This window comes from Eptesicus fuscus, chromosome 19, assembly GCF_027574615.1.
Source record: "Eptesicus fuscus isolate TK198812 chromosome 19, DD_ASM_mEF_20220401, whole genome shotgun sequence".
Taxonomy (NCBI): Eukaryota; Metazoa; Chordata; class Mammalia; order Chiroptera; family Vespertilionidae; genus Eptesicus; species Eptesicus fuscus.
Genome location: NC_072491.1, coordinates 45,389,605 through 45,416,860, shown reverse-complemented (window position 1 = coordinate 45,416,860; position 27,256 = coordinate 45,389,605). Strand labels below are relative to the sequence as shown.

General features: G+C 35.5%; 1 protein-coding gene across 1 annotated transcript in view; it reads left to right on the top strand.

The window, feature by feature from the left end:
- Positions 1-22,145, top strand: part of TMEM65 (transmembrane protein 65) — a 38,557-nt gene extending 16,412 nt beyond the window's left edge. Inside the window, exons 2-7 of the mRNA XM_008143285.3 lie at positions 7,404-7,448; positions 8,466-8,533; positions 13,652-13,706; positions 14,595-14,637; positions 16,476-16,581; positions 19,894-22,145. Coding sequence (XP_008141507.1) covers positions 7,404-7,448; positions 8,466-8,533; positions 13,652-13,706; positions 14,595-14,637; positions 16,476-16,581; positions 19,894-19,995 — 419 coding nt within the window. The 3' untranslated portion in view covers positions 19,996-22,145. The remainder of the gene's footprint in view (positions 1-7,403; positions 7,449-8,465; positions 8,534-13,651; positions 13,707-14,594; positions 14,638-16,475; positions 16,582-19,893) is intronic.
- Positions 22,146-27,256: the final 5,111 nt, after the last annotated feature.

The following is a 27,256-nucleotide window of genomic DNA, read 5'->3' as shown; positions in this document are numbered from 1 at the left end:
TATTTTTATTGAGAGTTTACTTCTGAAAGGAAAATAGAAGAAGAGAATGAGAATACAGGATTTGGACTTGGCTATGTGTCTTGGAGTAAGTCACTTAACATCTCTGGACTTAAGTGGCTGCCTCTTCAAAGCGGAGAATTAAGTCAGTATTTCTCAGTGGGCATCCTGCTGGCATTTGGGCTGGATAATTCTTCATTATAAAGGACTTTCTTGTGCATTATAGGATGTTTAGAATTCCTAATGCCAGTAGAATTTCCCAGTCATTATCACATCCCAAATATCCCTGCATTTCTGAGCATCTTGTAGGGTGATGACCAACCACCCCAAGTTGAGAACCACTGGTGGGTGGGTTTTAAGAATCCTTTTACTGCTCATATTCTATAAAATATTTTTATTTGGGGGATGATTCAAAGGGGAAGAGGTAATGTATTGACTGAAAAACCTCTGCTCATTCCTAGTATAAAGCAATTTTATTTATTTATTTTTTATTTATTTATTTATTTATTTATTTATTTTTGTTAATCCTTGCCTGAGGACATTTTCCATTAATTTCTAGGGAGAGTGGAAGAGAGAGGGAAAGATAGAGGGAAACATCAATGTGATGAAACACATCGATTGGTTGCCTCCTGCATGAGCCCAGACCAGGGCCTGGGCCGGGAAGGAGCCTGCAACCAAGGTACATGCCCTTGACTGGAATCGAACCCAGGATCCTTTGGTCCGCAGGCCAATGCTCTATCCACTGAAGACTCGAGAGCCTCGGTTTGCCGCTCTGTTGACTAATGAGTTTGCCGACCACTGGGCTAGGACAAAGCAATTTTATTTTTAAATGCATATCTTCTGGGGCTCTGTGTAACTATACCCACAGATATATCTACCACTTACGATATTCCAAGATGAATTATTAATTTGCCCTAACTCACTTTAAGTTTTACATCTATAATATAATACAAAATCCATAATTAAATGATTTTATAAACTTATCATAGTGCTATCTCTATACCTAATAAGTTACAAGATCTGTTTTTTAAAAGTTGTATTGTTTTAATATCTTAGTCTTTTTAAAAAGAAATATCATTGTACATAGTAATCATTCTTTTTGTCTTCCTTTGGCTTGAAGGAAGGGAAGGAATATAGCCTCTGTATAATAAGTAGTGTAAATAATTACCCCAAGTACACAAGTTAGACATGTAAAAGCAACCACTAATCAATAGTATGTTTGATTATCTTTTTATTATATATTTTTTAATATATTCTTATTGATTTCAGAGAGGAAGGGAGAGGGATGGAGAGATGGAAACATCAATGATGAGAGAGAATCATTGATTGGCTGCCTCCTGCACGTCCCCTACTTTCGGGGATGGAGCCTGCAACCCCAGCATGTGCCCTTGGCCGGAATCGAACCTGGGACCCTTTAGTCCACAGGCTGACACTTGATCCACTGAGCCAAACCAGCTAGGGCTATGTTTGATTATCTTTAAAAACTTTATTGAATGACAGCTATAAGAGAAATAAATTATTATACCCCTAGTATTTACTATTTCTTAAGCCAGAGGTAAACAATTAACAGGTGAGTGTATTAATGAGGTTAGTAAAGATGATAATTCATTGGGCATTATCACCAAATCATTACTACTGGGCAACTCCTGTTCTCTCAACTGTCACACCAGGGGTCTGCCTCAGCCTAGGAACTGGTTCGTTGCCCTTAGGTAAACTGGATTGCAGTCTAGGTTGCAGTGAAGACCCAGGTCGCATGATACGTACCCCAGACGGTTAATGAGATGACAGTATTATGTGATCTACATAGAAATTTCTTCACTCCATAATGTGCATGAAACTTTTAAATATTAAGTAAAATTACAAAATCACACTCAAATTCTCTTTTGGGGTACTGGGGAAGGGGCCTTAGCTAAAGCATATATATTTTTAAAAATAATTTAAAAATCCTTTTATAATTATAGTCTTAATTTAAAAAGACAAAACCTGTTGATTGAAATTTAAAAAGTTAAGTTCCTTGCTATTTCTAAAGAGTATTTTTAGTTTTCAATATTGAATGTCAGTTTTTATATTTCTTAGCCATATTAACTTATTTTAAAATACTGCTGTGTAGCTTCATAAACCTCTTTGGTGCATGTCTTTTTTTGGCATTTAATATGATTTGCTTAAATTGTTTTGCATACAGCATGATTTGTACTTCAAGTTTGTATTTTTCAATGTTATGTATTATAAATTTTATGTTATCCATTGGAACTTTTGGTTCTATTAAAAGTCTAAGCAGTTATTTATAATGTTCAGAAATATAGCCCCCAAATTGTTTCTTAAACATGGTAGTTTCATCTCTGTCTTTTTTATAAATCTCTTATTAGGCCAAATAGTGATTTGTGTGGCACTTTATTGGGAAAATGGTAGGGTGGGGCCTGGAGCAGATGTGATTAGGTGATCAAAAGGTCAGAAAGTAGATAATTGGGCACTTAAAGAGTATTTGTTTTCTTGTAATTAAAGGACTGATTCGTGCATTAAACTGTTCCTTTTATGTCATTCAGGGTGAAGTTGCTTTGGTATTTACTACGTCTATTATAAATGATTTTGAATTTTTCCCTTGATTTGTGACCTTATATTGATGTTTACTAACTTTTTCTTCTGTCACCTCCCTTTTTATTTTAAGCCTTTTCAGTTAATTTTAAAATTTCAGATAATTTCTATTTGAGCATATTTTCATTTACGCCTTCAGTATAATTTTGAATATAATTTTATCTGCTACTTCTAATACTTGAGTTACTTTCGATTGGTCTCCATCTATTGTTTTTCCTGAGACTGAGTCATGTTTTCCTGTTTCTTTGTGAAGTAATTTTGAATTGTACCCTAGTCATTATTGTGATTATTGTGTTACAGAGACTCTGGATTCTGTTTTATTATTTAAAATATAGATTTTTAACATTTGTTGTAGCAGGCCATCAATGGTTAGGCTTATACTACAAGCTCTTGGGCTGCAGCTTAAATCTTTAGTTATTTTACCCTTAGCTAGGATTTTTGGGGGTTTTCCCTGCCACATGTGTGTGGCTCATAGGTCAGCCATATACTTGAACAGAATGTATATACAAGTTAGGACTCCTCCATTCTGACTGTTTTTTCCAGGATTCCCCTCTTACTTTCTGGTGCTTTGGTTTCTTTGTACCCTGTTCACTGCTTGTTCAGACCAGGAAGTGTGAACGTATTAGCATTTAGTTGTCCTACATGCTGTGAATTGAGGCATGCCCTTAGGCCAAAAGCTGCAACAAACAGGCAACTCACTTAATACCATGCCTCCAGAAGTCTGAGTGTTGATTCCTTTTCAGAATCAACCTATTTTTGGTCATTTTTCAATGCTTTTGGTTGATTATTTGTTTATATTGTATTTTAGTCTGTACTTTAGAATTGTTCTCCAGTGGTCGGCAAACTCATTAGTCAACAGAGCCAAATATCAACAGTACAATTGAAATTTCTTTTGAGAGCCAAATTTTTTAAACTTAAACTTCTTCTAACGCCATTTCTTCAAAATAGACTCGCCCAGGCTGTGGTATTTTGTGGTAGAGCCACACTGAAGGGGCCAAAGAGCCGCATGTGGCTCACGAGCTGCAGTTTGCAGACCACAGTTCTAGGCAGAAGGATTGGTCTGATAGAAGCTTATTCAGCCAGTGTTAGAAATAGGACTAGAATTTTTTAGGTAAAAATAGTTGGAAAATATGGTGTGTGGTGAAGTACAATCTTAATGTCATATTATTTAAAAATATTCAGGAAAAGAATAGAGAAATTATGATGTATACTAGAAATTATGATGTAGAAATTCGTGCACTTGCGGGGGGTCCCTCAGCCCAGCCTGCAATGACGCAAGTGTTCCGCGCCCAGCCTGGTCAGAGGCCCTCCGTGGCCGGGTGCAGAACGCTTGCCTCGTCGCCGGGGCAATAACACAAGCGTTCCTCCCCACCCCCGGCCACTCCATGCCCGCTGCCCAGAGGCCCTCTGCAGCCAGGGTGGAACACTTGCCTCGTCACCGCGGCAACAAAGCAAGCATTCCACCAGGCTGCTCACGCTGCCCACTCTCAGTGGCCGCCCCCCCCCCCGCCCCCGGGAGTCGGGGACTCCGGCAGGCCTGAGAGGACTGGGCGCCGCCATTTTGTGGCTATGGGTGCCGCCATCTTTGTGGCAGAGTGACGGTCAATTTGCATATTCCCTCTTTATTAGATAGGATAATACACACTGTAATGGAAAGAATTGGTTTTTCTGACTGCAAAGTCTGCTGCTGACTTTAGATTTGAATACATTTCCAGTGTAAGTGTAGATAGTTTACCTATGTCAGAAGGAACATATGTAGGGAAATAAAGCTTCTAGGGTTTATTGTGACTATTTTCAGGGAAGTTATATTAACAGCCATTGCATTTAAAAACCTGAATATTTTGATGACACCTTGGGTTTATTTTCAAGATTGAGTTCCGTTGTTACATCTAATGTTTTTTTACTTCTGATATATATTTTGTTTTGATTCAGTTAATATAGTAAAGAAGATAACTTATAGTGTCAAAGTCCTCAAAATGATCAATTTATAATTTAAAAATTTTTGATGGCTACTTTCCATAAAGTATATATTTTGCATAAAATTTCCACTTCCTAGGAAATGTTCCTTTCATATTTCCTCTTATTATTCCTTTGGCTCTTTGTGAAGCAGGAGGCAGAATCTGTGATTTGATTTTACATTCACCTCTGTGCCAGTGGTTTTCCTTTCTGCTCTATCTCCTTCACTTTACATTTCTTTAAAAAGATTATTTTTCCATTACCTTTAATTTTTTAATCCTTCTGTGTAGTCAGAAAGACTAGGCTACTATATACATTATTTGCTTTTTTTTTTTTTCCCTACTGCTGCACATTATACATTCACCTGGTCCTAAACCTTAGGAGTTGTAAAATATTTTAAATATTTTGGTCAATATGTAGGGAATTTGAAGAAGTAAAGGCAAGGACACTACATACTCTTAGCTACTGGGAAGGTCCTGCTTGATGAATTTTTAGATGTTTCAAGAAGTTCTAGTCCACTGACAAGGACTTCGCGCAGTGTCAGACCTGGAGTGATGGGTAGAGTAATGCAGCTAGCAAATACTTCTATTTACTTCACCAGAAAACTCTGTGGACTACAGTGGTATTCTAAATTCCTTTTTAAAAATTTGGAAAACTAGTTGTATACCTTAAAGGTAAATTTTGCGATAATAGGGCAAGTCAAAGTATAGAGAAAATATTTTAATCAAACGTAAAAACTCTACAAAGATTAGTATATCTTTATTACTTAACCCTTATAAAGGAGGGAAAAAACCTTAAAGTTGAATTCTTAGAACTTTCTGAATAATACAATAATTGATTAAACTCTAGGTTTTAGTGTATTTCTTATTATAAAGCCAGATGGTATTATATGCTTTTTAAATAAAATATCATTCACAACTATGAACCATACATTTTTATATAACTAATATATAAAGATTTATTTAGTTCTCACATTGTCATAGATTATAAATAAATATTTTAGAAAATGTATGTCCAGTTTGTAATGTGTTTCATTGGAAAATCTGGTTGTATTATTTTACTATTTTTAAATCTGGTTATAATGTGTTTCTTTGGAAAATTTGGAGTAATCCATGGTGTGGGTTCTTCTCTATAGGTTATTGATTAATTCTGTGGGATTGATGAGGATGAAGAAGGTAGAATTCTCTGCCATTTTACCACAGCCTATTCTTGTGCTTATATAAATGGTGAGGTGGTTATTATTTTTTTAATATATATTTTTACTGATTTCAGAGAGGAAGGGAGAGGGAGAGAGAAATAGAAACATCAATGATGAGAGAGAATCATTGATTGACTGCCTCCTGCATGTCCCCCACTGGGGATCGAGTCTGACTGGGAATTAAATCATGACCTCCTGGTTCATAGGTCGACACTCAACCACTGAGCCACACCAGCTGGGCGTGAGATGGTTATTATTATGAGATTAGATAGCTTGCTTTTTTGTAATTATTGTTAATTTTTAGATTTAATGATGTCACTTGAAGATATTTACTTTGACATATACTTGGGAAAACCTTGTGTGTTTATTATGACATATATTATAAATAGTATATTGTTACTTGTTAAATAACACCCTGCTTTTTTTTATTTTGTAGGATATTTTTTATTACCTGGTAGTATAGGTTTCAAAACTCAAAATATTTAGTATATCATCAAGGGGGATTAATTAAAGAACAGAACACAATCATTGTTGTAATATATTGCTTTAAAAATATTATTTTACTATTTTTAAAAGATATTTAGGCCTATTTGAACATTCTTTTTCTTTAATATTTTTATTTTTTTGATTTCAGGGAGGAAGGGAGAGGGTAGAGAGAGACAGAAACATCAATGATGAGAGAATCTTTGATCGGCTGCCTCTTGCACGCCCCCTACTGGGGATCGAGTCCGAAACCCAGGCATGTGCCCTTGACTGGATTCGAACCTGGGGCCCTTCAGTCCACAGCCAGGGGTCCTCAAACTTTTTAAACAGGGGGCCAGTTCACTGTCCCTCAGACCGTTGGAGGGCCAGACTATAGTTTAAAAAAAACTATGAACAAATTCCTATGCACACTGCACATATCTTATTTTGAAGTAAAAAAACAAAACGGCAAAAACACCCGCATGTGGCCCGCGGGCCGTGGTTTGAGGACGCCTGGTATGCTCTATCCATTGAGCCAAACCCGCTAGGGCTGAACATTCTTTTTTCCAGTATCAATGCTCATTTGCGTGTAAATTTCGTAAGTTACCTAGGATTACCATCTTTAAGAAGGGTAGCTATATTTTTGAAATTTTAAAAAATGTTTTTATTGATTTTTAGAGAAAGGGAGAGGGAGAGAGAGAGGGAAACATTGATGTGAGAGAGAAACATCAATCTGCTGCCTCTCACACGCACCCCTACTGGGGACCCTATCTGGATTGAGCCCGCAACCCGGGCATGTGCCCTGACCAGAAATGAACCTTTTGGGGCACAGGGCAACGCTCACCCAACTGAGCCACATGGGTCAGGGCTATTTTTGAAATGTTGAAAACTGCAATGAATGTACACAGGCTTGTTACATAGATGCAAGGACTTAAAAAACGAAAAGCAAATGATTTACTCAGGGTTGTAGACTCCATGACAGGCTTGTAACTAAAGTTTTCCAACCTTGTATTTAATCCATACTAAATAACATTTAATGTATAGCTAATTTAAGTCCATTGACCAAAAGATAATTTATGAATAAACTCTGATATTTTCCTAGCTTTATAAATCTGCTGGTGTTTGCTTCATTGTAATACAAAAAGAGATCATGCCATCGTAACTAATTCTTGCCCCACCCCCTTTTCTTCCCCTTCAGAAAAGTTGGAAGCTGCGCCACCCACCCCGGAGCAGCTGAGATACGGTAACGGCTCTATAACTGTTAAATAGTGTGCACTGTATCTGGGACTTGAAATCACTATATCATTTATTGGTAGTACAAGAGTCAATACATTAAATCTTTCTAGACAGAGTGAGTTATCCTATTTATTATGCCAAAGCAAAAAATTTATAAACTCAGTTTAAGACATTTCTAATATTGTTAACCGTATCTATTATTGCTTAAATATGTTACCATCTAGAAATAGAAAAATGAGGCTAAATGTATAAAAAACATATAGGTATTAGTTCTTCCTAGTTACACCTCTATCATCTCAGGTTATTCAGATCGTGTACTCGACAGATGAGGTAAGGTGTGCCTTTGGTAGGAGGAGGCCAAGTTACATTTTGATTTAAATAGAATGGTGTTTTGTGTGTGTGTGTGCGTGTGTGCTTTTTTATAGTTTGAGAAAGCATTCAGGGATACTGCAGTATTGTGCAGGGGAAAAAGATTTCTGAATGTAAATGTCTAATATAGATGAAATAATCACATTTTCCTAACATTTGTTTAAAATAATTATTTAGTGAGTAAAAGTGACCAAACAGCTTCCCTAAAATTTGATTCAGAGAATTTTTTATTATTTCTAATGTGGAGATCAGTTTTATGATATCAGTCTTTAGGTATCAGAGAGAAACAGATTGATGTCAATATCAATTAAACAGGAAAAACATGGTATTCATAATATGTATTTACTTATTTGTTCTGCTGTTAACTGTATATACTAGTAATTTGTATGCATTGCCAGTAAGAAAATACAAAAGCCTAACACAATTGTTTTTACATGTTATGGACTATTTATTTATTTATTTATTTATTTATTTTTGCTCAGTATAGCTTCTACTAAGTAGCTAAACTTACAGTAGGAGTAGAATCTTTTGGCTATGGGGACTGGCAAGCAAATTCCAAAGCTTATTGAGGAGACTTTAATCATATGGTCTATTTTTGTCATTTTAAAATTATAGAAATCTTAAAATATATTTTTCTGTTTTTGATGTTTTTCAGTGTTCATCCACAATGCGATACCTTTCGTGGGGTTTGGCTTTTTGGATAATGCAATTATGATTGTTGCAGTAAGTTCTTTCTCTTTTTTTTTTTTAAGTTCTTTCTCTTACCCCTTCTATTTTGACCTAATAAAGAGATTTATGTGGTCTAAATTTTTCTAATAATATGCATATTATAGCTGTAAAGTTTTAATTAACATAATGAATGAAGCTACTTTTTTATTACTATGTTTTATGTTAATTAGACTCTAGCTCAATTTTAAAGCATCTGTATGTTAATCATTATGACTTTTGGTAAAGCATTGACAATAATAAACACATATTTATTGAGTCTATATTATTCTGTTCTGGTTTCAACATTCATATTAAAGAAAAATGTATGTAAAATTTTCTTATGTTCTTTAATTGTATCAGCAGTTCACATCACATGTATGTTATTTGGTTAGTTCCTTGTTCAATTTGCCCATGAAAAGTGTTGTGGTTTATTTATTTATTTATTTAATTTATTTTTTTGGTTAATCCTCACTGGAGGATATTTTTTTCCATTGATTTTTTTTTTTTTTTAGAGAGAGTGGAAGGGGGAGGAGAGGAGACAGAGAAACATCAATGTGAGAGAGCCACATCAATTGGTTGCCTCCAGCAGGCACCCCAACTGGGGTAGGAAACCTGAAACTCAGGTACCTGCCTTTGATCAGAATCGAGCCCCCAAGACCCTTTGGTTCAAGGGGTCTGTGACTATATACCCCTTCTGCCTTTGTTCCATTGTAATGGGTAAAAAAGGATTTTCCTTCGCCGTGGTCATTTTAAGGTAAGGGTGCTCTTTAAAAGTTAGTCTCAGGAATGGCCGATTTACTTTTTTACTGTTAGGTGACACCTTTTGTTAATGGACACCAGTATTGGGTTCAGATTCTAAAGTCAGAAATAACTCCATGATTAAAATGCAACTATTTTGAAACTACCCAAATGCTCTATCCACTTCTCTTCACTGACTCTAACTTTAATAAAAATCTATAAATTTTAGCTTTGTGTAGGAGACTTTAAAAAAAAGGTAACGATTTTTGGATAATTGAATATGAGGAGAATACATATGAGAGACACAAAGTTTGTTTTTGTTTTTGTTTGTGTGTTTTGTAGGTCACATGTCCTACTACATGTAGACATAAATAGAATATTTGTTTTCAAAATCAGGATAAAAGGATAATTTACATTGTGTAGATTACAAAATTTGCTTAGAGAATATCTAAAACTGGTTCATTCAAGAATTTTTTTTCTTTTGCTATATAGTCTCATTTTATGTCCAGATTCATGGAAATGAGATATCCAAAAAGTCTAGCCATTGCCCTGGTTCACACAGCAGAAGGTATCCTGCTTCGTAAATAGTCACAGAAGATACTCTAACATGCACACAACTTGAAGGTGATAACACCCATTGGATAATTCCTTCGAGTATTTTGCCAGAGTATTCTGGCAAAAGATTCTAAAATATAATTTCAAAATGCTAGTTTTTTACTGATTTCAACATTTTCCTAATATGTACATAAGAATCAAATTGGCCAATTTATATATCTATGAATGTGAGACACTCAGCCATTTAGAACTACACTGTCTTTTCTGAAATTACTAAAATCCGAGTTGGTTAGATTATTTAAATAGTTAATGTAAGTCAAATATAATTGTAATGAAAACCTTGTTTTGATGAATTTATAAGCTACTAGAGGCCCGGTGCACGAAATTCGTGCATGGGTAGGGTCCCTAGGCCTGGCCCACAATCAGGGCCCATTGGGGCCTTCTGGCTGCCGACCAGGACCTCCCTTCGCTCTGCAACGCCCCCTGGTGGTCAGCGCACGTCATAGCAAGCGATTGAACTCCCGGTCTCCCGGTTGAACTCCTGAGGGGACAATTTGCATATTAGGCTTTTATTTTTTTTTTATTATTATTTTTAAATATATTTTATTGATTTTTCACAGAGAGGAAGAGAGAGGGATAGAGAGTTAGAAACATTGATGAGAGAGAAACATCGATCAGCTGCCTCTTGCACACCCCCCACTGGGGATGTGCCCGCAACCAAGGTACATGCCCTTGACTGGAATCGAACCCGGGACCTTTCAGTCCGCAGGCCGATGCTCTATCCACTGAGCCAAACCGGTTTCGGCTGCATATTAGGCTTTTATATACATAGATAGTTAATGTGTTTCTTGAATAGATTGTCTGAATTAAAGTCTCTGTGGCAAATATTTCTTTCAATTTTACATGACTCAATCTTTTAGATTCTTTTTATTAACAGCTACTAGGCCCCCTACTGCCATCTTAATAATAAATTTTTTCACCTCAGTAGGCAGACTTTAGATATTCAAATGCTGAAAGACTAACCTCACTACAGGGAAGTGTTGAGATGATATATTTTGCATAAAGGGGCTAAGGAGATTTTTGAGATGATCAGAATAGGAAAACTGGGTAGCTTTTTAGATCCTGAATAAGACCTTCACCATAGGTCTTATTATTTCTTTGATATAAATATCTAAAGTAACATATATCTGTGTTTAAATAGAGCTACCAACAAAACAAAACACCCACATTCTAGAGTCAAATTACTGTACTAATGTTCACTCTTTAGTGTGACTCAGGCCTGCATCTCATTAGTAGTATAAGTGAGAGTGACCTATTTTTGCAGGCCCCAGATGGCTCAGTAATTTAGTATTGTTTGTTTTTCTAGTTTACATTGAAATCCACTTTCAGGGACTTAATCACCAGGTTATCACTTGTATAATACTAAAATAAATATTTAAATCACTGGCTTCAATACCTGATTGAGAGTAATAGGTACGGCAAAAATTAGTTTCCTGTGATAATTGCAAACTACTTCAGGGACAGTGAAGTTTTCCAAAGAGGCTTTGTAATACACTGCTGAGATTAAAATACATAAGTAATGTAACTATAGAATCTGTGCAAAGGGAAACGGTGGTCATTATTATCATAAGAACTTTTTTAATGTATTTTCATTGTTGAGAGTAACTACAGATATCCCCCCTTTTTCCTCACTGTCCCCCTCCACCTGGCTCCCACCCTACCTCCATAAGAATTTTTTTTACCTTTTTTAAAAAAACACTGATTGCCTCCTAACACTGTGGGACAGCTGTGTCTGTTGTAAGATATTAAGTTGAGCAGATCTTTGATTCTGCTTTTCTATCATGCCATAGACATTTGATTCCTCTAGGTGTACTCTCTGGGCTGCTGCTGCCCTAGTTGTATTAATAAAAATTATATAACTTCATATATAACTGCTTGTAATAGATTTGACCTTTATTGTTGACTGCTAATCATACTAAGGTTTTGGTTTTATAGCCCTGTATTCTATTTTTATGTTATTGGGATTGCTTTTATAACCTAGTGGGTTTGGGGATTATTTTTCTGGCAATTTAACTAGTATAACATTTATTAGAATTCTAGAGTAGATTAATTATATTCAGGTGGTGAACCAAGTATAACCTTTAAGACAACTAGTATTAAATTTGTTTATGATTTCCAAACTCACCTGTTAACATGAAATTTGATGTAACTATGGAAAAAAAGTGAAGGCATAGATGGTCTATTGCCTTCAAACTGACTGACTTTATATGAGGCTTTTTATGCTGTTAGAAGGACCTTCAGGTTCCTTAATTTAATCAAATGATTAAACACTTAAATACTTGTTAAATACATGTCTTGCAAACAGATTCTTCTTGGGTCATTGCTGTTAACGATGCTGTATTTATTTTCCATACTCCGAAACTGTCAGGGGCTTCTCTTGTATATTAAAGCCCCAGTGTTGTTGCTGTTTGCATCCTTATATAAAAATACACATCCTTTTTCTTTGTGCCTGTCCTTTTTTTTTTTTTCCTTCTTCGGAAATCTCTTTCTTTGGATACCTTTACAACCTTGTAATTTTAAGTGCCTGGGAGACTTTTTAGCTGTTTGGGCCATAGTCTATAACCGTGGTCGGCAAACTGCGTCTCGCAAGCCACATGCGGCTCTTTGGTCCCCTTGAGTGTGGCTCTTCCACAATATACCACGGCCTGGGCGAGTCTATTTTGAAGAAGTGGCGTTAGAAGAAGTTTAAGTTTAAAAAATGTGGCTCTCAAAAGAAATTTCAATCGTCGTACTGTTGATATTTGGCTCTGTTGACTAATGAGTTTGCCGACCACTGGTCTATAAGAATTTATATTAAAGAGGTGGGACCAAAAGGCTCGGGGAAAGAAAATTGAGGACAACTTAACTCAGCTTCTCTTCAGTTTTAGAAATAATTGATTAGTGCAATATCTCTACATACCAGATGGGACATCTCTTTTTTCTCCACAAACGTCGTGGAGATTTTTTTAATGTTCAAGCATTAGTATTCAAGAGGCTTTTGAAAAGGATGTGCATTTATGGCAGCATTGCCCAAGGACTGGAACTGAGCTAGCATCACAGCGTGTGGATTCCTAATTTAATACCCATTAGCACAGCTTCATCTTCTTCAGTTCCTTCTCTTTAAAGGGGAAATAAAAATGTGAAATCCTCTTTTCTTCAGAGGAGTGAGAGAGATGTGTAGAAAGTCTTAAACTCTCTCAATAAATAAATGCGGTGGAAATACAATAGAGCCTCATTTTTGCTTTAGCTCTATTGTATCAAATGTTGTTGTTACTTATAAATGAATCAGATAGTCCCAGTACTTAATGGCTAAAGAACTAAGTGTTATAAGGGTAATTTTTGAAGTTTATGATATTTTGGGTTCTTAGAAACTGGTTTAGTCTGGCTTTTTAATATTTTATAGGATAAATAACAATAGTATAGATGTAGCATTCAGAATTTAAAATTTAGGTGAGTTTGTTGACTTTGTGCTCAAAGAGCTTTTAAAGCACCTTTCTCTGTGATAAGAAAATATAAATCTTAGATTCTTAATAATGAATTGTATTGTATCTGTGTTGGTATTTTTTATTTTTCTGAAAACCTAGTTTAATGAAGAAATATTGATATTATTTCTGCATATTGCATATCCTTAGTAATTCAGTGAATTACTGCATTATATATGCATATTTCTGTGTATTTTTATAATTTTGCTGCAATAACATGTTTGACTATTTTATCTGTTTTTATTAATGCTTCGCTATTCTTTTATAGTAACTAGAGCTTTAATATTTTAAGATTAATTTTTTTGTAATCATTTTTCAGGGAACCCATATTGAGATGTCTATTGGAATTATTTTGGGAATTTCAACTATGGCAGGTATTTAATAATAATAATATTCTATTATCTGTATATTTAAAAAACATTTCAGTAGGTTAAGTATAGAAGGGGATAATTTATTTGAATGCATTTACTCATTGAAATGTCTACTAGTTTATCTCCTAAATCCTATTCCTTTAATTCTTAATTTTGTGTACATAATACTATTTTTTTCTGAGAAATTTTAGGTACAGTATGTTAGTTAACGGGTAACAATAATCTACTACATTGACTATGTTAATAAAAAGTTTCTCTTTTAATTACTGGTCACCCTGGAACCTTTCTACCCCTTTTCTCTATTAAATTACTTATTTTCAAGTTGGGTAGAAAAATCAAAGAAGGAAATACAAGATGGAAAATTTAATTTGGTTCTATCTTCTGCTTTTCCCACAATTAACACTCTATTCTTCATGATGATGAAATCTGGGATAGTTCTGTGTTCTGTGTGTTGTATGGAGCACATAAGTAGATGAATTAATGTAAGAGACATTTCTTCTCCTTGATTTTCTGGAATTTCAGAGTTGTACATATGGCTTTACTTTTCCCCAAATATTCAAACTCCCTTTATCAAATATTATCTGAAAGTTATAACAATTACAAAATATTGCAACGTGTTTTAATATTGAATCCAAAATGGAAACTGGCTGCCACAATAGAAAAAAACCTTGCTCCTTGATGAAGGTAGAATACTATAATCTCAGGAGAATTGTGCTCGATTATGAAATCTTGAAATTCAGAGCTATGCAACGAGTTACTTTGGATATAGTTGTTTCAGTTTGAGAAATGTGGTAACGCTTCCAGACCAGTGCTTTATTAATTAGTGATGTATTATAATGCTTTTTATGACTTCCATGTGACAATTTACATGTCAATTTTCCACTTTTTTAGCTGCTGCTTTGGGAAATCTTGTGTCAGATTTAGCTGGTCTTGGGTAGGTCCATATATTTATTCATTTGTGCATGTCTTTACTTAGTTGCTCTCTTTCTCTTCTCCATTATCCTGTAATTGAGAAGGCTAAAATTAAAAAAAAAAAAAAGACATTTATTTGTGTTTGTGTTTTAGAGCTAAATTTTAAAATTTCTAAATCAGTAGTACTAAATCTTGGGTGCGCATCCACTATTGATGCCTGGGTCACACCCCAGTCATACTTAATGAGTGTTTCTTGGGATGGGGCCTTGACATTTGTGTTTAATAATCTTCTCAAGAAATTCTGACATATACAAAAATTTTCCTAAAGCTATCATAATGTAAGCAGAGTTAGTTATTTATATGTGTTTTATAGACATTGCTAAGGCTGAGACAGGATTAAAAGAACCCCTATCATTATTCCACCCCAGCCTCCTCCCACTAAGCCCCCAAATAAGAGATGTGGCTCAAAGGTGAGGCTACTGACTGGGCATGTTTTTTCTAGAGAGAGGAACTTTCCAAAGGAATAATGGCCAAAGCATCCACGTGTTTGCTTTCTTTACTCCCTGTGGCAGGAATGATGAAACAAACTGAGGATGTCTACTTAGAAAAGACCAGTTTTCTCTCTTTCTACTTTTACACTCTCACTTCCAAGTGGCAAATGGGCTGGGCTGCTTCCTGAGCTTGGGGAAGCTTGGGGAGTATAAATTAGACTAAGATGGCATTAATTATAGCGATAAACATACTCTTCTACTCAGGCTTTGGTTTTGTCTCTTCCTTCCTTGGTTCATTGGAGTGGTAAGTTTTGGAATTTGGATTTGGGGCTAATAGAAGTCTACTTAGCCCTATAGCCTAGGCAAAGGCAGCTTTATAATGGGTCTGACCCTACATGTTAGACTTTTGCACTGGAGTTGGGGCCAAAGCTACGGTTAACAACAGAGTTTCTTTGCTTTGGGGCCAAGGCAAAAATTTTACATTCCTAGAATTTCTGGCATAAATCCATAATGATATCATCCTTCAAACATTACATTTCCCAGTTTCCAATACTAAGGTTAGTAATGGTATTATAGCTGCTGTGATAGCTTTCTATAGTTAATAGAACTAAATGATCTAATAGATTGTAAGGCTGTTTCGTTTTAGATTGCATCATAAAACAATTATTTTTTTTTAGGGATAAAGATTTTGTTGGGAGACTTTATATTTAAGAACTATTTCTTCTTTGCCTTTTAAAAAATATCATTAAATAACAAACACCACATTTTATCCATTCTTAGATGCACAGTTTTTTTAGATTTAACATATCTGACATTAGGATCCATCTCATAATCAGTGGTATGCATAGTTTAATTGGCATTTTTTTCCTTACAGTTCATAAAGTAAGATAGTATCCAATAAGTGAAGGTAAATTAGAATTGATAAATACTTGACATTGTTATGAAAATTCTAGGCTGTTTTTCTTATTATATCTATCTGATAAATTTGGAAATTTTTGCTTTTTGATGACAGTTATTAATTTATATCATATGTTAAAGTGCTTTACTTGGAATGTAGAATAAGTGCATAAATTGAAATTGTTGTAAAAAATTTTCTATACCTTGAAATAGTCTTTTAAAAGTAATGGTAGAGAATAAGTTCGCTAAGTCAATTAATTTACCTATGTATTAAATATAGTAATATGAAAATAGTTTTAAACTGTATACATTTATACATAATAAACATTTATACACAAAAATGTTTACACCATTTCTAGAGTGCCAATTAATTATAGGTAAAAAACTATCTTGTTTCTCTTAGTGTTAATTTGTTTTTTACCATCTGAGGACTTTAACAACTTATATTCTGTCCTCGTGTGTTTTTTTAAAGACTTGCAGGCTATGTCGAAGCTTTGGCTGCCAGGTTAGGCCTGTCAATCCCTGATCTCACACCAAAGCAGGTTGACATGTGGCAAACGCGAGTTAGTACACATTTGGTAAGTGCGTTACATGGCTTATGAAGATGAATTTGGGGAGCCAGAGCAAGTTCAGTCCCTGGAGAAATTTGAGACTAAAATTGATTTGAGTGGAGTTTTTAACACAAATTGTCCAAGGCGTGGCAGTTTTCACAGGAAGAATAATTCTTTTATTGACTTCATATTTTGTAGGTGTACTTCATTTAAAAAAATTCTTCATATGATTCAGTTAATCTTAAGGTATCAGTTATGTGCTAGACATAAAATGAAGATAGTTCCCTTGAGGATTGTTTAGGTAGAGAACCAGACATTTAAACAAATTCTAATTTAGTGTGACATATGCAGTAATGGAATTATAAACTAGATATAGCAATAACACAAGTACAAGAATTAATACTTTGTGGGGAAAAGTTTCTTTTCATGGGGAGATTTCTTGGTGATTATTAGATCTAAGCTGATTTTTAAAAATTATTGGTGAGACATTTACTAAGTGAACAGGAGAATTCCAAGTATATTGACTAGCAAGTAGAAAAGCATGATAAAAACAGGGTGTGTTAAAAAAAATACAAGAGCTTAGTAATTGCTGGGATATGCTATGTAGTAGTTGTACATCGAAGCAATAATGGAAAACAACATTGGAGACGTAAGAATGGATCAGACAGGAAAGGCATTTTTCTGTCGATGTATAAACTGTGCCAAGGAGCTTGAACCTCATACGTAGGTGATGGAGTGCTATTTTAAATAGGAAGGAAACTGGATGGATCACAATGTCACCAGTTAAGAGGAGGAGGAAGAATAACTTTTGTAAGGGAAGAGAATGAGTTCTATTTTGGACACGTTGAATTTGAGATGTTAGTAGAACACTCAAGTGGTGATACCGAGTACGCATTTGGGTTAAAGGTCAAGAGTTGGAGAGGTTTAAATTAGAGATGGTGGGTGTAATCATTCACCCATTAATTCAACAAATATTTATTGTTTACCTATTATATGCAGGGCACAGACCTAGGAGCTTGGAATATATTGGTTAACAAAACAAGATTAAATTTTTTTTCTGGTGGATCTTATGTTCTAGCAGCGTGAGGAGAGAGAAACAATTTAAAAACCTGATAAGTAAAATATTTAGAATATTAGAAGTTCACAGTGTTATGGGAAATTAAAGAGAAAAAGAAAGCTAAGCAGAGTAAAAGAGGGTGGGAGTGCTAGAAGGGAGACAGATGGCAGGCCACACTGAAAAGGTCGGCGATGGTGAAAGCCAGGTGAGAAGGGGGTTGCACAGGGCAGTGGTTCTCTAAGTGGGATGGCAGGACCAGCTGGATCGACATTACTGGGAACTGATTAGATACGCAAATTCGCAGGCTCTACCTTAGACCTGTCGCTGCATAAAAAATTATGTGTGTATGTGTGTCCGCATCCTGTAATTTGTAGATCGATTGAAGTGGATTGGTTAGCTAATATCAATCAGCCAGAGTGGTTGAGGAGTAAGAATATTCTAACATTCTAGGAATCTGGCTTAACATTTTAACCTAACAGTTGGGATCAAGATAAGATTATTTCCTGGGGCCTTCTCTTCTGACATAATTGATAATTCTGTTTTCTTTCTACAGTATGTATGAGCAGGCCCATTTCCCCCCTTCTATAAAAAAAAGCATGTCAAATATTAAACTGTCATATATATACTTGTATGCATGTTTATTGATAAAACCCTTTATAAGCATATGGATTCTGTTCCTTAGTTGTTGACTCTGCTTGCTACGTCTTAGGGTTAAATCTTCTATTCTGTAACATAACATTTGGTTATAAACAGCCTGTAGTAGTTGAAGTTAGTGATCAGCTATCTAGTTATAACATATGCTAACTCTGAAATTTACCTATAATAGAATATATGCCAGTACACCTGTAGTTTCTAACTGACATACATTGTATTTTAAAGCCTCATTTGTAATTTGGTTGTTTGAAACTCTGAAAATATTTTCTTGCATAACATTACAGATATACTCAAGTCCTCAGTTAGCTCCAGTATAATTAACTATAGGGCCTAATATTATAAGACACGATAATCCTATATAATAAAAGCCTAATATGCTAAATGTCCGACCATTTGTTTGACCATTTGACCAGTCACTATGACATGCACTGACCACCAGGAGGCAGATGCTCTGACCGGTAGGTTAGCTTGCTGCTGGGGTCTGGCCAATTGGGACTGAGCGAGACAGGCTGGACACGTCCTGGAGCCCTCCCACGGTCCCTCTGCGGCCCAATTGTGTACCAGTGGGGTCCCTCAGCCTGGCCTGTGCCCTCTTGCAATCTGGGACCCCTCGGGGGATGTCAGAGATCTGGTTTTGGTCTGATCCCCACAGGCCAGGCCGAGGGACCCCACCGGTGCACAAATCCATGCACCGGGCCTCTAGTAATATATATAAGTGACTATTCTTATGATGGAAAAATATGGCCCTAGCTGGTTGGCTCTAGCTGGTTTGGCTCTGTGGTTATAGCATTGACCTGTGGACTGAAGGGTCACAGGTTTGATTCGGGTCAAGGGCAAGTACCTTGGTTGCAGGCTCGATCCCCGTGCGGGAGGCAACCAATGGGTTTCTCTCTTGCATCAAAATTTCTCTTTGTGTGTCTCTCACACTTTCTCCCATTCTCTCTAAAAATTAATGGGAGAGAAAAAATGTCCTCGGTTGAAATGGGATAGCCTTCCTTTTCTGGCTCCCTGATCCAGGCCTTGAAATATATATATATATATATTGGGTTAATCCTCTTTCCTCCTTCTCTTCCCTATTGACTTTATGCCCCATTGAGAAAATTGTGTTGGAATTCACTGACTAAAGTGAGGGCAGGGAAAACCTTGGTTTTCATGGATGACAGTAACAGGCATTCTAACATTTTGGGTGGGAAGTGGAGTCTGTTAGCAATGGTCATTTCATGTATATGGGGAAGTCAGGAATCTAATATAGTCTCTGTAAATATATATAAATAAATACAAACATTATATAAGGTCAAAATAAGAATCTAGGTGAGGATTTTTCTTATCTTCTGACATTAAAATATATGTACAATATTTAATGAATATTCTACTTGAATATTTCTTTGATGTTATTTTTATGTCAATTTCATAAAAGAAAAATTTCCTGGTTGCTTTGAACTTTAAATATCATTTGTTCTAGAATATTTTTGTAGCCTATTTTTATATTTAAGTTATTATGATCAACAGACATGCAGTCACAGTTGAATTTTATAGTACATAGTAATTGTTTATCATAGATACTTAAGCCAGGCTTCCTCTTACAGCGATAAAATAACTTTCAAAAATGTTTTGTTTTGTTTCCTTAGGGCAAAGCTGTTGGGGTGACTATTGGCTGCATTCTAGGAATGTTTCCTTTGATTTTCTTGGGAGTAGGTGAAGAAGATGAAAAACTGGAAAAGAAAAATTAACCCTCGTAGAGTACCTATAAAAAGATGTAAACTAATGTACCTCAATGATTAAATATGCTGTCACAACATTTAGGAATTAAGACAGTAACAGTGTATAGATATGGGATCAAATAATTCAGCATGTATTATGGAAAACACTAACTTATTGTGGCTTGGTTTTCTTAGGACATCTTTTTAAAAAAAAAACTGTTTAGTATCATTTCGTGTAAATTGTTGAAATGCTTTTTCATCAACAGCAGTCAACATTTTATCTTTTCCCTCTCTTTCTTTATATATCCAAATATCATTTATCAGTCATTGATGTATTGTCCTGACTTGGGGTTTATTTGTTATGTAACGTGTATTTGCATGAAAACATTTTCTGTTATTGTGTTCCCTATAGTTACAATTCAACCTTAAGATTTTTCCAAATTACATAAGATGTTTATTGTCAGTTGAAGATTTTTTACTCGCTTTCTGGCAACATCAATTTTGTACTGTTTCACAGTAAACATTCATAATCATATAATTTCAGTCACTTTTATTTAGTCCCACATTTATTCAAAACAGATGCAGACTTTAAGTGTTTTAAGTTTCTGTTATCCATTCTAATTTCTTGTCTCAAGTGCCAGAGGTCAATCAGAATGAGCAATTATGTGGTCTTCGTACTACATAAAACCATATATCTTAAGTATATTATTTTGAATGGATTGTTTTACTTTTAATTTCTCAATTTTGCATCATTACATGGTGGTTTTTGACTCATGAGAGGAAGAGAATTATTATTGTGGGTTCTTTTCAATGGTGATCATGGAATTAGAGTGAACTAAGGGGTTTGACATGACACTTGAAAATTAAGAGGCTAAACAAAATTTTTCAGAGAAATAGAAAATGGGAACTGTCCAGAAGGTTTGTGGTAAAAATGGTGAAGTGGAAAGGATGTTTGTAAGGTTAATGAGATACAAATTATATTGTACAGGAAAGATTTGTTCCCTCCACAATGTCTTTTCATCTGAATTAAATGAGTCTGAGTACTTCCTATTCATAATCCTGATGTTATATCTTGTTTAATGAATTTTACTTCTAGATAACTTTTTTTGAGGTGAAAAATATTATATATATATACACATATAAATGTATATGTATATTTTTACATTTATTTCAGAGAGGAAGGGAAAGGGGAGAGAGAGAGATAGAAACATCAATATTGAGAGATAATCTTTGATTGCTGCCTCCTGAATGCCCCCCTACTGGGGATCAAGCCGAAACCCGAGGCATGTGCTGTGCCTGGGAATCAAACCATGACCTCCTGCTTTACAGGTCGATGCTCAACCAGTGCGCTACACTGGCCAGGCAAAAATATTTTATATTTCGCTCTTTGCTACATATAGTCTAATAGTCAAAAGTTACATGAGTTGAAATCTTTTTTTTTTTCTTTTTGGTCTTTTTTTCTTCTTTTGTGGTATTTAAATCAGATTCTAGGTTGAAGTTATTTATTCCAATCTTGTATATCTGACTTAAGTATAACCGTGTAGGAATCATAAGTTTTAATTTTATGAACCCTTAAAGTTTGTTAGCATGTTGCCTGTTACACATGCCTAAAGAAAACACATCATGGAGGAGAAAAACTGAAATTAAAATTACTATTTGGGCCGCTGAAATTATTAAAGTTGGTAAATAGATGCAAAAGAAGGGAAACTTATAAGATGGCTGTATTTACAGCTATAACTTATTTTAAAAGTTTATTTGCAAATACGTACTTTGAACTCTTTTTTACAAAGGAACTGATTTTCCCCCACAAGGCAATTTACCATAATTTCGCTTCGGTGCACTTCAAAATAATTTAGTGTTATCCTTTAATCATAGATTTTAGAAGGAAAAACATAAATCAAACAATGAAAAGATAAACATATACCATTCTTATTGTGTACAAATAGTATGACAGTCTCTTTTGATCAAATTAGAATAGAACTTGATATCTTAAACAGAATTGTGGTTTGTATCTTTCACATAGTACCATACACACACCAAAAACAATTTTTTTTGGTAAATATTTATGTGCTTTTGTCCCTAACTTGTATATTGCCAGTCCTTTCTGTTTTCTAAAAAAGCATATTATTGTGGTGCTTAAATTTTTCTTTATTAATTAAATCCCATATCCAGAAACTGCCTGTGAGTTTAGAAAGGGCTTTTGATTACTGTTGTGTGATTTTCTTCCTGTTGACAATAACCCAGTCCTACAGAATCTTTCAGTTTAGCTAAACATCTGCAAAGTTACTTAAGGTGTCACAATATGTAACATAAAATCTTCATATTGAAAGACATTTTAATTTATGGACACAATAAAAATTTGCATCATTCAGGTAATTAATTACTTTTCAAAAAATGGCACCCTTTTGTCCTTAACCGAAATACACATTTTTCCAAGATCTTTGTGTTCTGCACAAAGTGATTTCTGAGAAATGGTTCTCTTTGTGATAATTACTTTATGTAACCATTATTTTATGTTACTTGTTACAAAGAACCTTATTTCAGGTTGAAACTGGAATTCTTATTTCTCATATTAGTTATTTCCTTATTGGGAGCACCATAACTGTGGATAAATGCAACATGAGCTACTTTTTAGTACTGTCTGTTTAAAATTCATGTTGTCCATGTATTATGATTTATTGACTTCTTGATGCATGTAAGTTGGGTGCATTTTGTTGCCACTGTATGTTAAATGGTGACCAATGTTTCTACAAAAGAATTGAACAAGAAACATCTTTTAAGAAATTTGGACTCTGGTTTTGACTTTGAAATTTGATTTTCTTCCTAATCTCGGAAGGCCTTGGTTATTGTGTCGATAAAGGAAGTAGGATTAATAGATGCAGATTCGTTGCAGGGTTGTAGCAATGTCGCTGAGACAGTAATATAGAACTATTTATCACCTCACTGAAACCCACACTTGAGATACAACATTACAGATTATGAGAGAAGAATGAATCCATATGGAGATAATTTATCTTTAAGGGGATGTAAAAAAAAAAAAAAACTTTAAAAAGATTGGCATAAATTACACTGATGGGCATTTACAGCAGCCATATCTAAGCCTCTGTATAATAATGCAGCATTTACTTTGCTACTTTTCTCTATTACTGCTTCAATTTAATTAGTTGTTTTTAGTCTATTCAGAGTTTCTGATTCTTCCTGAGTCAGTTTTGGAAGATTGTATGTTTCTAGGAATTTGTCCAAATCGTTGGCATATAGTTGTTTGCAGTGTTTTCTTACAATCCTTTGTATTTCTGTGGTGTCAGCTGTTACTTCACCTCTTTTCTTTCTGATTTTATTTATTTAGGTCCTCTGTTTCTTGATGAGTCTGGCTAGAGGTTCATCAATCTTGTTTATCTTTTCAAGGAACCAGCTCTTGGTTTCATTGATCTTCTGTATTGTTTTTTTTTTTTGGTCTCGATGTCATTTATTTCTACTGTGATCTTTGTCATCTCCTGCCTTCTACTTACTCTGGACTTTTCTTGTTTTTCTCTTTCTAATTCTTTTAATTGTAGGATTAGATAGTTATTAGAGATTTTTCTTGTTTCTGGAGGTAAGCATCATTTTTATGGACACAGTTATTGTGTTGCAATGCAGTACCTCGGGAATCTGGTTTTTATTTCTCATTCCCCCCACCCCCACACACTTTTTTTTGTTATTGTTGTTGCTCTCACTTCTGGAAACTGCTTTGTCTTTCCTCTCTAATTTTCAGATCCTAGGCTGTATGGACTTCAAATTTTATAGGATTACATTATGGAGAGGGGGTATTTAACTTAGGGGTTTTGCATTCACAATATGAACATTCTGGTGTTTGGTACCATGCTTTCCATATTTATATTCCCTAGTGTAGAAAATGGAAGTTCTAAACTTTCCTCATTTATTTCAAGTCATTTCTTTTTCTAAGAAGATTTCAAGAGAAATGATATGTTACAGAACAGCTCTGTCAAAAGCTTAGTAAATTTAGTCTTTCCTAGAAATTGCAGCCAGTGTTTTGGCTATCCGCTATTAACACATTACCCTTTGCATACCATCTGATATTTGGCATATTTTATAAACAGGCTGAAAACTCTAGGCTGGATGCCAGCTATATTCAGGTTTTATAATTATATCTTCCTGCAATATTCTTCCCACTCAGACAGCTAATAAATAGTTTAACTAATTAAAAAATTCATCCTTTTCCTTTGTCTCTGCAAAATTTAGAAATTATAAATGCATTTCAGAAAAATAATATTTTCTGCAGCCACTCCTATCGTTGTGTCTTTGGTGTCCAGTAATGAACCAAATTATGAGGGAGGTGGGTCAACAGAATCATGAGATTCAATCCCCTCTCTTGAGGATCTTCTAATGCCAGAGAGACGGACAATCTTTGGGGATTCTGCAAACTCCAGAATTCTGTGATTCTGAGTGACTCACGTGGCTCACAATGGTGCTAAGGCTTTATAATGTACTAGTAGCCCTGCACACGAATCCATGAGCCAGTAGCTCGCTGCCGCCCTCCTGTAGCTCTCTGCCCGCTGCCCCGCCCTCCTGTGGTTCCCCCAGCCCCCCTCATAGCTTGCTGCCCTGCCCCCTCCTGTAGCTCTTCCCCACCCCCTTGTAGTTCACTGCCCCACCCTCCTGCAGATCCGTGATCCGGTTGTTACTCGGTTGGTTATTATGCCTCACAGCATAACAGATAATTAGCATATTCCTCTCTTATTATATAGGATTATATTATAGTTTATTCTTATATAATTCAACATATTGAGCAATAAAGTCATTTTGACATATTCCTACTCTGCAGGAAGATTTAATGTAAGTAACCTTTTAAATAAAAACATTCAATTTCAGGAAAAATATAAATGAAATATAGCAAAACATCACTTCAGATTAAATTCTCCATGATCCCATGACTCCCTGTTGATACCATTAGCACATTGTTTCACATCTCTTATGTGATAGCTCATCACTGAAGCAAAGGTTACATCTACTTCATTGTTGTGTCCTTGGCATTGATCACAAGTCCATATTACAGATTATCCCTCTTTGTTTTTATTTATCATCAGTATCAAATTTGAACTTTGAAGCCTTGATAAGAGAATTGCAAACTCATTTAATATACATTATAGAATTAAACTACTCATTCATTGTCAATGCTCTTTTTAAGCCTTCAGCCTCTGAGCTGAAGGGGATAGCTGCTGCTGATAGACCTGGCAGTAGGTCATATAGAAAGACCAAGACCTACATTCACTGCTGAAGTCCTTTGCTTTTTGAAACCGTGTTAATAGTATTTGCCATTGGGAATCCAACAGTTCTAAGTCAATCAGTTCTTAGCTGTGGGAACTTACACACGAGGACCAGTCTTTCTCAGGCTATCCCCATTTATAAAATTGAGACAGTACTATCCCTATGGAATTTTAAGAATTGAGATGATATATTTATAATACCTGGTGAATATAAAAAGTGCTGGGAATATGGTAGGTGCTCCATAAATGGTTGCAGTGAAGATAGTAGTTTTTTGGGATCTTTCTCCTGTTTTCCATTCGGTGGTTCAATAGTTGAAAGAAATGGAACCTGAAAGTTTTTGAGCGGAGGAATAATGGGAAAGTGAAAACATTCCATTTTCTGTTAAGTGTTGAAGTTTCTGTCCATCAGACACAACTTTGATGAAAGTTAAGCTACCAAAAGATAGCCTAGATCAAACACATGGTTTTGAAGTTATATGTTCCACGGCTAGCCCTAAAATAACTGCGATGAAGTGCAATGATTTGGAACCTCGCGGTATTCTCCTGGCATGTTGTGAACATCTGATAAGGTCCCATGAAACTCAGGACATATAAACCAGGCAGTCGAAGATAAAAATAGCAGCCCGTTGCTAATAACGTCTAGGGTGAGGTGGGCATCAACAATGGAAAATGTGCAGGTGAAGCTTCCCCTTGGGGGAGACCTTCTTGACAACTTGTCCCTCTGTGATCCCAAGCCGACTGGCCACCCTCCTCCCACACCCTGGGGCACCCCTATACTTTCACTTCTATTATTTGGCTTTGCAATTCCTAGGATGGTTTTTTGTCTTTTGCTCCTTCTAGACCAGGAGTTTCTTCTGGAGACAGGGAGAAATCCTAGGGAGATGACACATGAATAATACATGGCATTTATTGCATGATTATAACATGGCCCAAGATGAGTGATTTTCAAAGTGTTGATTGCATCAAGGGTACTTGTTAAAGATGCACATTTTCAGTCCCAAACCCACATAATCTCATTCATTTGGGTCTGGGGGGAATCTGCATTTTAACATCATCTGAGTCACACTGATGTAGTTGGTCAGGTGACTCCTTGTTTTACAAGGTTCCTCACGCCTCCTCTGGCCTCTTGCTGCTTACCTCTGGGCAGTTTCCCTTCAGATGCCAGAGATGGTAATTTGGTGAAACTCATATCAGGGGAGTAAAATGTTCTCTCCTGAAAGTCAAGGACTAAAATAATAATTATTTCTTTTCATTTTCCCTGACTTCCTTTTCCGCTGGCAGAAAATGACTGGCCATATTTAAAGCTTGGTTGGTTGATTTTTTATTTTTTTTTTGAAGCATCTTGTGAATAGCTTTTCAAAGCTAGAAAAAGTCATTCATTTGAAAATTGAATTGTGATGAGCTTATCTGTCAGCTGCACGTTTCCTCAGTCATTCTGTTCTGGGCAGTAAATCCATAATCACTGGAAGCAAGAGCTGTTCATTATACACATTCATATAGTTCAGTTCGGAGGCCCAGGGTATCCACATGGCCGATAATAGAAACAGCTACCATTCACTTATCATTTACTTTGTACCTGGACTGTGCTCAATATTTTGCATACATTTTGTTTTTTAATTCTCATTAACATATTTGAGATAGGTTTTATAGATGAGGAAAGAAGGGCTCAGAAAATTTTAAATAACTCGTCCAAGGGGCAGAACTAGGATTAAAACATGTATCTGCTTGATCTTCACGTTACACTGCAGGCCAGCTCCTTAGAGCATGCCTCTGTGGTCTGCAGATGGCAGATTGATGCCTCGGACACAGGGCTGGTTAGTTTCAAGCCAGAGGTTAGGACCCAGGCTTCCTGACCCCATCATGAAAGTAGTACACGAATGACTATAACTTAGGATCTATTCCTAGAATATAAATCTTGGGGCCCGATGGGTTTCAGAATATCTTGTGCGTTACTTTTCACCCCCGGAGGTAACTGGATCAGTACTCTCACACCAAACACATTATTATTTCTGCAGTAAAACCTGAGT